Here is a 13,923-nt window from a genome sequence, read left to right on the forward strand (position 1 = left end):
CCAGCAAGAGGTAAATCTAGCTTGTTCTGTTGCGGAGCGGGCTGCACAATTTTCTTTTTCCTCGAAACAGTTGAGATCTCGTCGATCACTCGGACTTTGTGTTGATTATGATGTCAGTCTCGCCGACGCTGATTCACGTCCGCAATCAGCTTCTTCTAGCACTCTGCCACCTGCTGTTCGAGATTAATGTACGAAGAGAAAATTCGCACCAAGAAAATAATTCTATAGCTGCCGTCACGTCAATGCAGGTACTCACCGCAAAAAGCAACCTACCAGCTCGCAAGCGATGGTTATCTTTTCCAGCCGCATGGAGCCCCACGGCCAAGCCCGTTGAGACCGGCCACGCGGGTCGGAACACCGGCCGTCCAGTCGTCGTCGATGGAGGCGCGATAGAGGCTGAACACCTAAAACTGTAGCCGAACGCACGGACATACCGCCTAAGTTTGTGGCTGGTAGGCTCTCAGATTGGGGTTTGACTTCACATCACCACGAGACGGACTTCAGCTGTATGTTCCGGACTCTTGTCGCTATGATGTACACAAGGCTAAGAGTCGGACAGGCCCAAAGCCTCTACCCAGCCGTTGTCACCGGCATTCCCTCTGGACTTTGTTCCTCTTCCTGTTTCTTCTCCTCTAGCTCGACGTCTTCCTTGTTGTACTCCCGTTCCTCCCTCTCCTTGTCCTCCTTCATCTGCTTAAGGTGCAGATGTCTCACAATCACATAACACAATCCAGCAGCTAGGTACGCCAGTCCGCCATACACCCACAGAGCATTCCAATCGTGGCCACCGCCGTAACTCAGAACACTTCCTCCCCCTGGTCCGCCAGCCAAGCTCCCAGCCCAGCGAACGCCAGACTCATTCCCGTCCGTGTGCCCATCAGAGTCTTGTTCTTAATGAGCATCGCACAACATAATCCTGGCAAGGCGACGAAAACAGCACTGAAAAAACCAAAGATTACCGCCATCACGATGACCCCAGCTCCAGTATGTACCGCGATCATGCAGAAGGTCAGCAAACTGCAGATGACCGCAGCTATAGGGGCTACATTCAGCGCTCCCCAATAGTCCGCGAGCATATTTGGATGATCCGTCCGAAAAGACTGCCAGCATTGAGGATGGGTAGAATGTAGAACGACATGTCCTCCCTCAGGAGATGTTGCTGCTTGACAAACGAGGACAGGAAGAATAACATGCTGTACAGGCCAATGACTGCAAGGAGTGCCGCGCACATGTATGCTATGAAGGGCCAATCGATCCAGAGTGAGTGATCCAGCCACGCACGCGGTTTTCCTGGCGGAATGCGGCGTTTCAGAAAAATATTTGCTGGTAGCAACGTGGTGAGTGCAATGAATCCTAAGATACGGACGGCCCAAGGGAATCCAACAGCGGGAAGCAATTTGTGGAACGCGATAGGATAGATGATCCCAGCAACAGCGGCTCCGGAGGCGACGATTCCGTTTGCCAGACCCAGATGTCTCGCCCACCACTGTACGAGAATGGGACTGCAGGTCGAAAAGAGGATGCCGCTGCCTAATCCCGCGCAGACGCCTTGAGCCAGGATGAACTGGTAAAGCCGATCTGCCAGCGAGATCATCATGAATGCGAAGACAAGAAGGAAGGTTCCAGTCAGCAGCAGGGCCCGCAGGTAACCTCTGTCGAAGATCGGGCCCGTGATGAAGCAGGCAAAGAACGTCGTGAAACTGTAGAGCGAGCCGATCCAGGCGATAGTGGACGACGAGCCAGGCAGGGTAGGCAGGGTGAGGTAATAGGATTGGAAGACGCCGTAGGCTAACCCTCGTCAGTAACACACATCTGGAGCTGGCAGGACCGGAGGATCGTGCATCTTCCGGGCCACTTTCGGAGGGATACATACTCGCAATGAGACCCCATGTGTTGAAGAAGATTGAGAAGCCGGCCAGGACCTGCAGCCAGGCTTGTAGGCCGCCGTCGGGAGGTGGCCCGTACGATGCCCAATATGCTATAGGATTGTGCACTGAAGGTACAGCGGAGATTCGGGAAGAAATCCGAGACGGTGCGTAGCTTGGGCCCCCGGAGCACTGTTCTCTTCCAATGAACTCTGCCTGTCCGCTTCCTTCTCCTCTTCACTCGCCACATCACCTTGCACTTCTATGCCGTCGACATTTGGAATAGGGGGCGCGTTCAACGCGCCCATCGTGGCGGGATCCATCTTGTCCGCTTGACCCAATGACGAACCTGAGGTAGTGCTTGACGAAATGAACTCGAGGTTGGCTTGTTGTTCTGATTCCTGCTACACTTTACGAGTTCTCGTGCCCCCGATTCTGCTGAGAATTCCCATCCATATCGTAGGAGGCATCAAAAAGGAACGTCAAGACCGCAAGCATGACAACAATAACATAATCAAAGAGCAAATGGATCCCTCACTGACGCCATTTCAGGCAGACAGCCCTGCATGCGGCCAACGTATATAGTGCGGTACATCCAGGGTGAGACCCATCGAACAGATGAGCAGCCTGACACTGTAATCATAGTGTCATTGTCCACTGGTCGAGGCAGTATCGTTCCCACGGTCTTAATTGTCGGATCGCAGCAAATATCGCGCCGAGAACCGAGTACGAATTACGCGAGCGTTCGTGTGCAGAGCCCCTTAGAACTCTGGGCCTACCTGCTGATGAAGCCTGAGCGTAATATCGATGGAATAACAATAATAATGGTGAAGCTGACGGTGGTAAGGCGTGACATTCAAGTCGCATGGTCACTGCTTCAGGCCTACGCGCCGGTAGACGTATGTGTATGTAAGCTTTTTCAGACGCGAGATTTTCTTGTACGTGAAGCTTACCCGAGGAGAAGAGCTTCGCTTGTTACTCAACAGCCGCAGGGCGGAGAACAGCGTACGGCGTCGAGCAACACCGTAAGCACGGTGAATCCTTTGTGCTACTTCTGGACGAGTTGCTCTTGCCCAAAGTTAAGACAAAATGCGAGCGTAGAACGAACCGAGTAGCCGAGCTTCGTGGCAGGGCATGCAGTTCTGGTGACTGCTGTGGTATTCAAGGCACCTTTGCATTTACCAACGACCGTGGCGACCGAATGCGTGGGCAGCACCGCCGTAGAACGTTGAGTACCCGAGCGCCTTGAGACATTTGCGCTACTGGTACGTTGGCTTTGTCGTCCCATCGTGTCGATTATGTTTCTTCGGCTAGGCCGTATGAAACGAGGCCCATCACCTGACGGCCCGAAACGCCATCGCTCACTATCCCCAAGCAGACATCTCTCGGACGTCCTCATTCCTGGAAGAACACAAAGAGAAACCACGCAAAGAATTGCACCGCACCCACAATAGCACCACAATCGATCCAGATATCCTGCTTGCTCTTGCCTGGGACACTGATCTGGGTGGTCACGAACTGGCTCGAATAGACAAGCGAGAAGCCACCCATACATGTTTGGTCCGGCGTCTGTCCTATGACACACTCTTCGGAAAAGTTGCCATTGGTGGTCTGGCTGCTCGTGAGGCGGAGGTCGTAGTTCGCAATGGGCGGATTGGCGGTCTCCAGCAGGTGATAGGCTCGCTCGCAAATAGGGTCCATTACTGTTGGACGGACCATCTTGCTTCTCGGGTCTTTGAGTTGTGACACTGTCATTTGGAAGTTGTTCTGGGCAAAAGCGTTTACTAGCGAGGTTTGAACAATGCTGCAGAGGGCGACTTCGGCGAGGCTTAGACGGGGATCGAAGGCACTGAGGATCATGGTCGGAGCAACACCGGTGGAATTGCGTCTGCGCGCATCAAATACGTCTTTATCGTCTGATCGAACGAGATGAGTGCTGATGATCAATGACAATAGAAGGCTGAGCGACTTACACTGAAGCAGCACCGTACCGTAGATGCCAGCCTGTAACGGAGTTCCAACGGTCGGCTGTACAATAGTAGAATTCGACACAATTGCGTCAATCGAAAGATTCACGATTGAAGCGGGAAGCACCTCCTGTTGCCTATACAACGCTGGCGGTCCGGTGTACGTGAGATTGTTCGTGACGTTCGTGGAAGAGACGAAAGCCGGTAAGCCGATGGGTACGCCGTCATAGGTTTCGTTCGCGAAACGCGCTGGAGAGAGAAGATCATCGTTTTCGAGCACGATCATGGCGATAGCCGGGACTGGCATGACGGCAGCGACGTCTATCGATGTCTGCCATGTTGGGGCATTGTACTTTGGGATGGCACTAAGCAGGAGGTAGGCGAGTACAAACACGAAGCATGCGGCGGCGTTGAGAATGTTGACAATATCTCGCCATCGTCGAGACGACTTCCTCATAGAGAAGGCATCTCTTCGCTTTGTCCACTCCTCAGAGTAAGGCCAGAACAGCATCAGCAGGACGAGCAGCAACGGCGCAAATATGATGATGCAAGACCTCCAGAGGTAGCCACTCTTGCTGACATTGTAGTACTGATGGCCTTTAGCAAATCGAGAGTTGCCGGGAGTCATCAGCCACTCACATCGGCTTCGTAGACGATGTAAAAGAATGCTACGAGGAGCAGTAGATCCATGGCAATGGCTGCAAGCAACACACTTTGTAGCAATCAGTAGCGGGACGTTCTGGCTCCAGATTCTTGTACTCACGGGTACCAATGTCGCTTTATCCTGTTCTCTACCTCTTCAATCTTCCTGGACTTCTGTTCAAATGTACTCTGCCTTGTCATGGATGAGTCCAGAGCGAAGAGTCGTGTCGGAGATCCGTCAACGCGAGTCCGCGCTCCTGTGGCTTGGGAGAAGCCATGGACGCTCTTCTCCTTCGAACGATCGTAAGAACTTCTCGGAAGGGCAATATCGTTCTCTTCATGGCTTGCATGTGCAGGCAACAGACGTCTATCAACGCGGTTCATCGCAGCCCAGGATATGGCCAAGACTCCCGAACATTGAAGGAAAGGTGGGCTGCTGATTATAGTAACAGAAGTGAGAGACTCGTGGTACTGAAGGGCCAACAAAGACCTTCGACTGAACACTCTCGGTGACGCCATGCCCACCAGGTATCCCAGTGAAGCACTTCGTCCTAGACCTGTGTGCGGTTAGCGGTAGCATGTGGAGTGCCAGATGCGAAGCAATTCGGCCCCCAAAGCGGGCCAGCCAAGACAAACGAGCAACTCAAAGAGGACATATCACGCGCTGACCATGCCAATTCTGAACAGAGCCGTCGCGATGGTCACTGGCCTAGATTATCCAGTTACCAAGCACAAAGAGACTTCTGGTGAGATCGCACGTCGATGGGTGCCAGCTATCTCTGTTGCAGTAGCCGACAGCTGATTGCAAGCAGAGATGTGACAAGAAGCCCAAGCGCGATAGCACAGGACAAGTATGTGAACGCAATCAGGATCTTTCGACTGAAGCGACTTGCAACGACGCAGTCTAATCGGACCCAGAGCATTCAGCGTCTCGAACGATCTCGAGCTCGCAATTTTTCAAGCTTCTGTAACAAATAGCCTTTCTCGACGACCATTTCGAGGTCGTCAGGCAATTTGTCGACAATGTAAAAGGTGGAGCGGTAGGTCTTGATGCCGTTCTTCCTCGCCAGACCCCAGTCGAGTTCGACTGTGCGGTCAAGGTGATACTTCATGCCTTCGAAGCCCTCGACATCCGGCTTCTCCTTCAACACCTTGATCTTGGATGGATCGATCTTCGCTCTTCTAATGACGTCTTTGTGTATGACATTGTAGTCACTCCCAGTATCAACGGTGCCAAGCACTCGCGTCATTATGGTTGTGGCTTCTGAGTGACGGTCTGAGCTGGGGACAGTGCTGATTACATCCGCCTTGAAGTCGAACTTATTCTTGATCAAATGGTCAATCGAGCTTGCATCAGAGGGCCGACGTGACGAGGTCATCACTTCTGGCGAACGCGGTCTTTCGCGTGAGGAGAAATCCATTGCCTTCACTAGAACTCATCAGCTGGACCGCAAGACCAACAGTTTGGCCCACTTACAGTGTCGGTTCATGTAGTCCAGAGGGTATGATGTCGGCGGTGAACGGCTCAATGAGGGGTCATCGTGCCTTGAGATATGCCTGCGCGTTTTGTCACGTTGTCTATCGCTTTTAGCTTCGCGATCTGGGCTCGGGCTTGACTCATCCTCATGGTCTCGACTGGGTGGGTCACGATCTCGTCGCGACAACTGTCGCGACAGCATACTGACAGTATCGGGTAGATGACGAACGGAAGTCGATGGCTCTAGGACTCGATCAGGATCCATGCTGTCGAAGCGGTGCCGGGAGGCACTGGACCTGCCATCCTTGTCCTGTGTGCCAGCTACGATAGAATGTCGACGGCTTGCATGAGTGGGACCAGACATCGATCCCTGCGCGACGTTGTCAGAGTGACGTCGACTAGTTGGCGGCCGTACCTCGTTGGGGGAGAGAATAGCTGTGCTTAGAGGATGGTGAATTGGATCCCTCATGTCTGCAGTCTGATGTTCGGCGATCTTGCGCAATCGTGTGTCGGATGTAGCCAGATCTCGTAGCTGACGGGTGCGACCATGGCCATAAGACTGGTCGTAGGCTGAAAGCGGCAGCGAACTTCCCATCATGTCTTGTGCGGATCCGTGACGGGTCGGGATCGAGGTGCTCACGGACTGGGGCAAGACGTCATGCCTGCTTGGTAGCGATTGACTTATGTTGGCGTCCTGATCATACTCGCTGCCAGCGAGCTCATATCGGTTTCTTGCTGGACTATCATGAGCTCTTGAACGTGCATGGTCTCGGCCCGAGAATCGTAATACTTGTCGACATTATCACTAGCTCCACCGGCCTGAGACTGACTCTTACGCGGGTTCTGTTGCGCGGAATGTCTGGGAACGTCGGCGGCATACGTATCATTGCTAGGCGCACGGGAGTAGCCATTATTCCCGCGAACGTTGACACTGGACCAGGGTGAATCTTCGTCTCCAGCGATCGCTCGACTTCTGCGGAATTGTCTGGTCTCCGGTACTAGCGAAGCATACCGGCCATCGGAGTCTGCATTACTGCTCGTTGACTCCGAGGCATTGGAATCGGCGTCATCCAGTGTCTGTATCGCAAATATATCCGCGTGACGAGATCCTGGGATCGATCTAGGGACTGATCGATGCGGAGCTGTTTGCCTGTCATCTACATCGTAGAAATTGCTATACCTCTCCCGTGAATGCTGAAGAGGCTCACCTCGGTGGCCGTCGTGAGAAGCTGAACTACGACGGCTTGGATTGCTGTCGGGAAAGTTGTGACGAGCTCCGCTCATGGTTGGGGATGCCCCGCACCCTCGTTATTCGCTAACCCCTAGGACCTAGTAGGGACAAGTAACAGGAGTGGAATCTAGACTGGATCGACTGATTTATTGCCGTGAATCTTCTGAAGTTGGTGCTGGCTGTGCAGAGTAGAAAGCAATTTCGAATGGGAGAGGACTCATGCCCTGTGTACGATGGGTTCGGTGTTCTCTGGCTTACATGGCACAGATTGACAGTGATGTGGATGGCAACATTGGGACCAATCGATGGGGGGCACTTACGGATACTACCAAAAATCCTTTGGCCAAGCACTCAAGGTCTTTGGTTGCACACCTCGAAGAGCTCGCCTTTGGGTCAGGCGCGACTGCTTAGCGATACATCCCAGTTTTGGTGGGATGTCCTGTGCATACTAGCATTGGGCGGCACAGGTTGTGCACGAGAGCTTATTACATGCTCGGCAGTCAAGAGAGTACATGCTGTGCGTGTACCACATTGACGTATTGAGAGAGTGAACAGCAGAATACAAAGAAGGACTGCAAACTTCAGGTTGAAGATGAGCTCGAAGCTCCGAAACTCAGCGCCAAGCTTAAAGTGGGTCCTGGCACGCGTCAGGTAACAAGCAGTCTTCCGCACCGTCAGGTGTCCTACCTCTGTCGCACGCGTTCTTGTAGCAGGCAGACTGCAACCCCATCGAAAGAGCAGCCTTCTGGGTTGATGATAGCCATCGCACATGCGGTAACATGCAAAGAAACATAATATACTCAGCAAGGCCGATAGAATGCGAAATGAGGAAAGCAAGTGCATAGCACGCCGTGCATAACATTCAATTGATGGTAAGTAGCGATGTTTCCAGGAATTCGAGACCGCCGCGCCAACGACTCCATGCCCGGGTGTTCTACGAGCAAAATAGTCACGCGAGAAGTCTGGGCACCTGGACTCCATGGTCCATCACATCACAATTTGGAAGGAGTATCTCCTGCCTGCTGACCTAACCAGAAGTCGAACCATTCGACGATGCTTCTGAGACTCTGACAATTGTTAGTAGTGAACTAGGTCTGAGAACGTCCGCCACGAGCTGTGGCACGCATAGTCAGCTGGTACCTGTTCTTTACAATAACCTAGGATACGTCAGCCACTTGAGTCTTTCAAGGTTCGCGAGGACGTACGCTCGTAAGGGTTGTCCAGGTTGCACCTTAGTCTATACACGTAGGTCAGCCTTGGACGTTCAATGCACGTATCACTAACGCAAATCCGTGCGCGACCCCTGAGAACAACTGCAGTTGGTGCGATTGACCCGATTTCTGCAGAATATCAATTGCCAGGTTCCGAGATTCGACCTGCGAAGCTGTCAGCTCTCGATTTCTGGCTAGACCCCTCCAAGTTGTACTGGAAATGTGTGATCGATCTCCGAGCATGACAGGAACAGAGGCTCTGTCAACGAGTCAGCCGACGCAATTCTGCTCTGCGAGCACGGTGCACTGACTCTTGAGCTGTTGGAAGTGGTGATCCTTCAAAAATGCAGGATGACCGAATGCTCCGGCAGTCACAACCTCTCCTGCAAGCTCGTTGCAAACGTATGGGGCGCCGAAGCAGTACCTAGCCAGGCTCAGAAGGTGTCATGCACAAGGCAGGGCGAACATGAAGTACCCAACACATGCGAACTTCGTGTTGGACTTTCCAAATTTTGCTTTCACAGCCTCGACCCAACCAGGAACCACCTCATCCGCGAATGCGGTATGCTTCTTCTTCCATGCTTCGTAGTCGAACCCGGGCTCGGTTGTTGTGTCGTTTTTGTCTTTACGGTGCAGATATACGGGATCCTGATCGCGATCAGGACGTTAGGACGGGAATTATTCTTCAGAGGAACCCATACCCCTTTGAAATAGTCGATGCCAATGGTTTTGTACCCAGCATCGGCGAAACCATCCATGACCAACAGACCATTGGTGAAGAAACCGAACACATCTTTTGGCCAGCATTTGTCAGCGAATCCAGAAGCCTCTAAGATCAAATAAGACGATGAAAGGGAAGCTGAGCACGATCATCACTCGGCAACGTTGGGGTACTCAACGAATGAGAGCATGAAAGTGACACTCTGCTCAGTAGACCGTGGCAGTACATTATGCGGCAGACCTTTGAAGCAAGTGCTCCGCGACCATATCCGGGGTCAAGTAACAACAAGAACAACGTACCAGGGAAGTATAGCACGATATTGCCATTGTCCTTGTCCGCTGATGGGGAGGAGATGTAGGTGTTGACTCCATGTACTGTTTCATACTTGCCCCGAGGATCCCCAACATGTAATGATCCTTTCAAGCAGCATTTACCGGATGGCTTCGCAATGTAGCCATCGGCATCGGTCATGGCTGCTTTTATATCGCTTGGATGCGTCCCCGTATCGTCTCACAGCGAGAATTTGTGCGCGGACGCCTGAGCCAGCATCAGAAGTCAGCAGTGCCTACCTGGGCTTGTTCGTTCCCCAACGCGGGGAAGCCTCGGTGCTGCCATGTCGCAAGACCGCCGCCCCGCGCTGATGATCGGCGTAGATCCCCCAAATTCCTCAGTCACTCTCTTGGTCTTTGTTTCATGGCTCCTCCATCAATGATGAAACCGTTGTATAGCGAGCTTCAGTCTTGGAACAGCAGCAATGGCGCCACGACGATTGGGAGATAAGCAAACGCCACCTCGCGATCATAGGACTCTCGTAATGTGTCAGCTGCTCTGCATGGATGAAGGCCCAGGCGAGGCGCCTTGGCCACAGCAAAACTTATTTTACGTTCGTGGCTTGACCTCATCCCTCCACTCCTTCACTGTCAGCTTGTGAGCCGACGAGTGGGTTCGTGGAGGTAATGAATAGTCACCTAGGGTTCTCGGCTCTCGATCCACTCAAGCGCGACATGGACTCACACTCATGACTTTGGCACCAGCTAATGGGCACGGGCAAACGCCTCCAACTCACCGCTTCACCCTTTGATGGCGAGTCTCAAACTGCAGGACCAACGTATAGAAATTGAGAGGTCTGATAGTCAGAACGACTCACAGCACACCGCGGACCCGCGACAAGTTCTAGCACGGTGTTCAGCGTCGAGAATGAGACTAATGCTCAGGTCAGACACCTTCACATCAGTCTACTCACGCCAGGCTGACCAAGAATTGTAGCATGATGTTGGCTATACAGAATATCGCCAGGCGCTGCAGCTCCAGCCAACGGCTAAAGATGTCAGTTATGATTTCTGATCTCTGCTATGACTTTTGCTGACCCGTGCAGTCGCTAAAAGTCCGCCGAAAAATTGATCTTGTGATCCTCCCGATCTTCTTCATTACTCAGTGCCTACAATTTATGGACAGAACTGCTCTCAATTACGCCAATCTGTTCGACTACCAGAAAGACCTGAATCTCTATGGCACCCAATTCAACTATCTCTCGGCGATCGTCTACGCGGGCTACTTCTTCGGCCAGTACCCATGCGGCTGGCTGCTCGGCCGCTACCAAGCGCAACGTGTGCTAGCATTTACTTGCTTCCTATGGGGCTTGATGGTTCTGGTTCTCACTCAATGTCGCACCTACAAGAGCGCCATGCTGTCAGATTCCTCATGGGCATGTTTGAAGCCTCGGTGACGCCCGGTCTGACTCTGATGACGGGCTGGTACTATACCCGTTCTGAAATCCCTCTACGTCAGTGCATCTGGTACTCGTCCCTCGGGTTTGGAGGTATCGTTGGTTCCTACATCAGCATGGGCATTTCGACACTTCCTTCGACCGCAAATCCACCTCGATGGCACCTCATCTTCTACATTCTCGGTGCAGTCACAATGATCTGGTCCTTGGTCCTCTGGTTTTTCCTTCCAGACACGCCCTCTACGGCCTGGTTCCTCAGTCCCCGGCAGCGGCTCATAGCGATACAGCGCGTTGCCTCCAACACCACAGGACTCAAAGCACCGCACTTTTCGCGCCCACAGTTCCTCGCCACGTTCACCGACCCCAAAACCCTTCTCCTTTTCGTCTCAGTCTTCGCCGCTGCGATCCCCAACGGCGTCATCAACAGCTTCTCGACGGTCATTATCCGTGACCTAGGCTTCTCCACGACCCGCACCACTCAACTCAAGTCCGTCGGCGACGCGACCCAAGTCCTCGCGCTCATTATCGCCGGGCTTGTCACCCTCAATATCCCTAACACGCGCCTCCTAGTATCCACCTTCTTCAACATCCTATGCCTCACCTCTGCGTCCTGTCTCGCCTTCCTGCCTCGACGTTACCCCTGGCCACGGCTCGTAGCTTTCTGGCTCACCAATAGCCAGAGCGTGAGCTTCACAATTGCTTTGACGATGATCAGCAGCAATATGGCCGGATATACGCACAGGAGCACAGCGAGTGCGATCGTCTTCACGGCGTATTGTTGGGGAAACTTCGCCGGGCCGTTTGTTGTTGTCCAAAGCCAGGCCCCGGAGTACAGGTCTGCGGGCCTTGGCTTGGTGGTGGGCTACGCGGTAAAAGGAGTATGCCATGCCTTGCTGTGGGGGTATCTGTGGAGTTGGAATCGAAGGAGAGATCGAGCTGCTAGACAAGTTGCGGCCGTCAGCACCGTGGACGGCGCTGGGTTTGTCGGACACGATCGGGCAGAACTGGATCGGGAGACCAGCGTGGTGGACGAAGCGGCTGCCAGAGAAAGGGGCATGAGAGGCGAGACGGAGTGGGAGAACAAGGACTTTCGCTACGTAACGTAGGCGATCATGCTTGATAAGCGGACACGATACCAGCTTTCAAACATTGAAAATGGATTGAATTATTCTTGATTGAAATGCTTGAAAGCGCTCAATGCTGGAACATGCTCTTTTTCTGACTTGCAGTCCAGCTGCCTCCAACGCCGAAGCCCGAGCTCTGCTCGAACCTAGAATGCTGCTCAAAAATCCCCAGACTCAAGCATAATACCTCCCCGCGCCCATAGCACTGCTCACCGGCTTCCTAGGGATCGTCGGCGCAGCGGCAGCGCCTTCTTCTCCCCTCCACCCAACCCAGCAAAGCCAAAGGTAAGGCCTGAATGTGCCAGATCACCAGGCCGACTCTCGAGCTGCTCGAGCGCCTTCTTCCGCTCCTCCTCCGCACGTTTCCGCTCCTCTTCCTGCCTTGCGGCCTCCTTCTCCTCCTTGGTCTCCCGACTGCACCGCAGCTTCAGCTTAATTTGCTTCTTGCGCTTGCAGCACCAGGCGAGGAGGAAGATGAGGAGGGCGAGACCTGCGAGGGATCCGATCACGTCACCGGCCACTCGGCCGGCCTGATGGGAGGCGTCGGACGCAGCGTCAGACGGACTTGGGCTGGGTGTCAGCGTGGCGGAGTGGGAGATTGTGGATGGTTTGTGGGAGGTCGTGAGGGTTGAGTTGTGGCTGATGTGGTACTGTTGTGGACCCCAAGGCCGGAGGGGGCGACCAGGGAGATGGTCTTGATCGTTGTGGGGGGCGATGAGGTGGAGGTGGCGTTGTGGATGTCGTCGATCCCGACCGTTTTGGTTATGGTTGCGGCGTATTGTGTCATAGTGACGGTCGTGGTTGGGCATTCGCCCTTTTCTGGTTGAGGTGGCATTATGTTCAATGAATGTGGTTGCTGAAGAGCTGTGATGGGTTCGAAATGAGTGTGGTCGTCGTGGTTCGATTGGATCACGACTGGACAATTGAAAGATACAGAATAGGAAAACGCAAGGAAACTGGCTGACCTAGGTAAATCGTTATGGCATAAATGACAACAAGTCCCGCTGGGACAAGCGGACTTGAGGCATGATTTGAACATCGCCATCACCCGCACTGATGCACCAGGCTTCCTGAAGATTGGAAGTGCCTTATCCTTTGTTTGGATCACTGAATATGGCGGACAAGTTGTTGGTGTCTTTGTCTGTACCGCCATATTTGGCATACTCAGGTCACAACGACAATTGGAACAAAGTACACAAACAACGTCCTCACCTTTGTCTTCACGATTGCTATTCTGGTGATTGCAGACAGCCTGGATTGTAGTGAGCTTTGACCTCGTGAGTCTTGGCTTGGCGGAACGCGCAGTGGCAAACATGCCAGCAGCACGCGCGCTCAGAGTTGTGACTTTGCTGTCGAAGCGATTCACCAGCGATTGTGACGGCAATGCATTTCCGTCAGAGCGCGGTTTAGCAGCAACATGCGACACGCGAATTTTGTACTCCGTAGTTACTTCAAAGTAGAGTTTTCGATAAGCCCATCGACCTTGTGGTGCATGGGTTCGACCCGCGTGGCTAGGTTTTCTTGACAGGCATTGTCTGGTACGGAAGCATATGCCGATGCTGAGCCAGAAGTTACAGCAGTTGTCGAGGGTGTTCGTGAGTGAGAGTCTGGGCGAGGACGGCAGAGCAGATTTGTAGCAACTTCCGCAGTGGAGTGTCGAGGGTGACAGAACAACGGTTCAGGGGTGAGAGTTTTGATTACTCGGCTGTTCCTGAGATGCTCGATCCCGGGTCGTTGACTGACAGATCTATAGTGTGGAGTGAAGCAGTGTAAGATCCCTGAAAGACTTTTGGCAGTGCTCTTTTTCGCCTCACATGCCTGCCGACGAAGGCGGCTTTCGATTTTGTTGTCAACCACGAGTCTACGCCGAGTCTGCAGTGACATCCGAAGTCCATATGGCGGCAGACTAGTCCTCACATCCGATATGCACGGTTTGACATAGTTTCCCTCCCATGCAAG

General features: G+C 53.2%; 6 protein-coding genes across 6 annotated transcripts; all 6 read right to left on the reverse strand.

Annotated features, from left to right (window-relative positions):
• Positions 1-570: 570 nt before the first annotated feature.
• Positions 571-2,188, reverse strand: AB675_2624 (putative transporter MCH4; the record flags this gene model as incomplete). Its single annotated transcript, XM_018142612.1, has 4 exons — positions 571-884; positions 1,102-1,788; positions 1,874-1,993; positions 2,059-2,188. 4 exons carry the CDS (start codon positions 2,186-2,188, stop codon positions 571-573), a joined length of 1,251 nt encoding a protein of 416 aa, XP_018004770.1.
• A 1,072-nt stretch (positions 2,189-3,260) lies between these two features.
• Positions 3,261-4,675, reverse strand: AB675_2625 (uncharacterized protein; the record flags this gene model as incomplete). The annotated part of the gene is made up of 4 exons (XM_018142613.1): positions 3,261-3,781; positions 3,839-4,421; positions 4,472-4,544; positions 4,596-4,675. 4 exons carry the CDS (start codon positions 4,673-4,675, stop codon positions 3,261-3,263), a joined length of 1,257 nt encoding a protein of 418 aa, XP_018005003.1.
• Positions 4,676-5,397: 722 nt separating this feature from the next.
• Positions 5,398-6,546, reverse strand: AB675_2626 (uncharacterized protein; the record flags this gene model as incomplete). The annotated part of the gene is made up of 3 exons (XM_018142614.1): positions 5,398-5,903; positions 5,952-6,321; positions 6,367-6,546. 3 exons carry the CDS (start codon positions 6,544-6,546, stop codon positions 5,398-5,400), a joined length of 1,056 nt encoding a protein of 351 aa, XP_018005132.1.
• Positions 6,547-6,632: 86 nt separating this feature from the next.
• Positions 6,633-7,235, reverse strand: AB675_2627 (uncharacterized protein; the record flags this gene model as incomplete). The annotated part of the gene is made up of 1 exon (XM_018142615.1): positions 6,633-7,235. One exon carries the CDS (start codon positions 7,233-7,235, stop codon positions 6,633-6,635), a length of 603 nt encoding a protein of 200 aa, XP_018004849.1.
• Positions 7,236-8,174: 939 nt separating this feature from the next.
• Positions 8,175-9,585, reverse strand: AB675_2628 (Protein AIM2; the record flags this gene model as incomplete). Its single annotated transcript, XM_018142616.1, has 9 exons — positions 8,175-8,249; positions 8,323-8,339; positions 8,388-8,419; positions 8,467-8,558; positions 8,609-8,652; positions 8,705-8,817; positions 8,869-9,041; positions 9,095-9,186; positions 9,414-9,585. The coding sequence occupies 9 exons, from the start codon at positions 9,583-9,585 to the stop codon at positions 8,175-8,177; spliced, it is 810 nt and encodes a 269-aa protein (XP_018005136.1).
• Positions 9,586-12,173: 2,588 nt separating this feature from the next.
• AB675_2630 (uncharacterized protein) lies at positions 12,174-12,799 on the reverse strand (the record flags this gene model as incomplete). Its single annotated transcript, XM_018142618.1, has 2 exons — positions 12,174-12,614; positions 12,647-12,799. 2 exons carry the CDS (start codon positions 12,797-12,799, stop codon positions 12,174-12,176), a joined length of 594 nt encoding a protein of 197 aa, XP_018004933.1.
• Between the last annotated feature and the right edge of the window lie 1,124 nt (positions 12,800-13,923).

Source organism: Cyphellophora attinorum (genome assembly GCF_001299255.1).
Source record: "Cyphellophora attinorum strain CBS 131958 chromosome Unknown Contig2, whole genome shotgun sequence".
Classification (NCBI taxonomy): Eukaryota; Fungi; Ascomycota; class Eurotiomycetes; order Chaetothyriales; family Cyphellophoraceae; genus Cyphellophora; species Cyphellophora attinorum.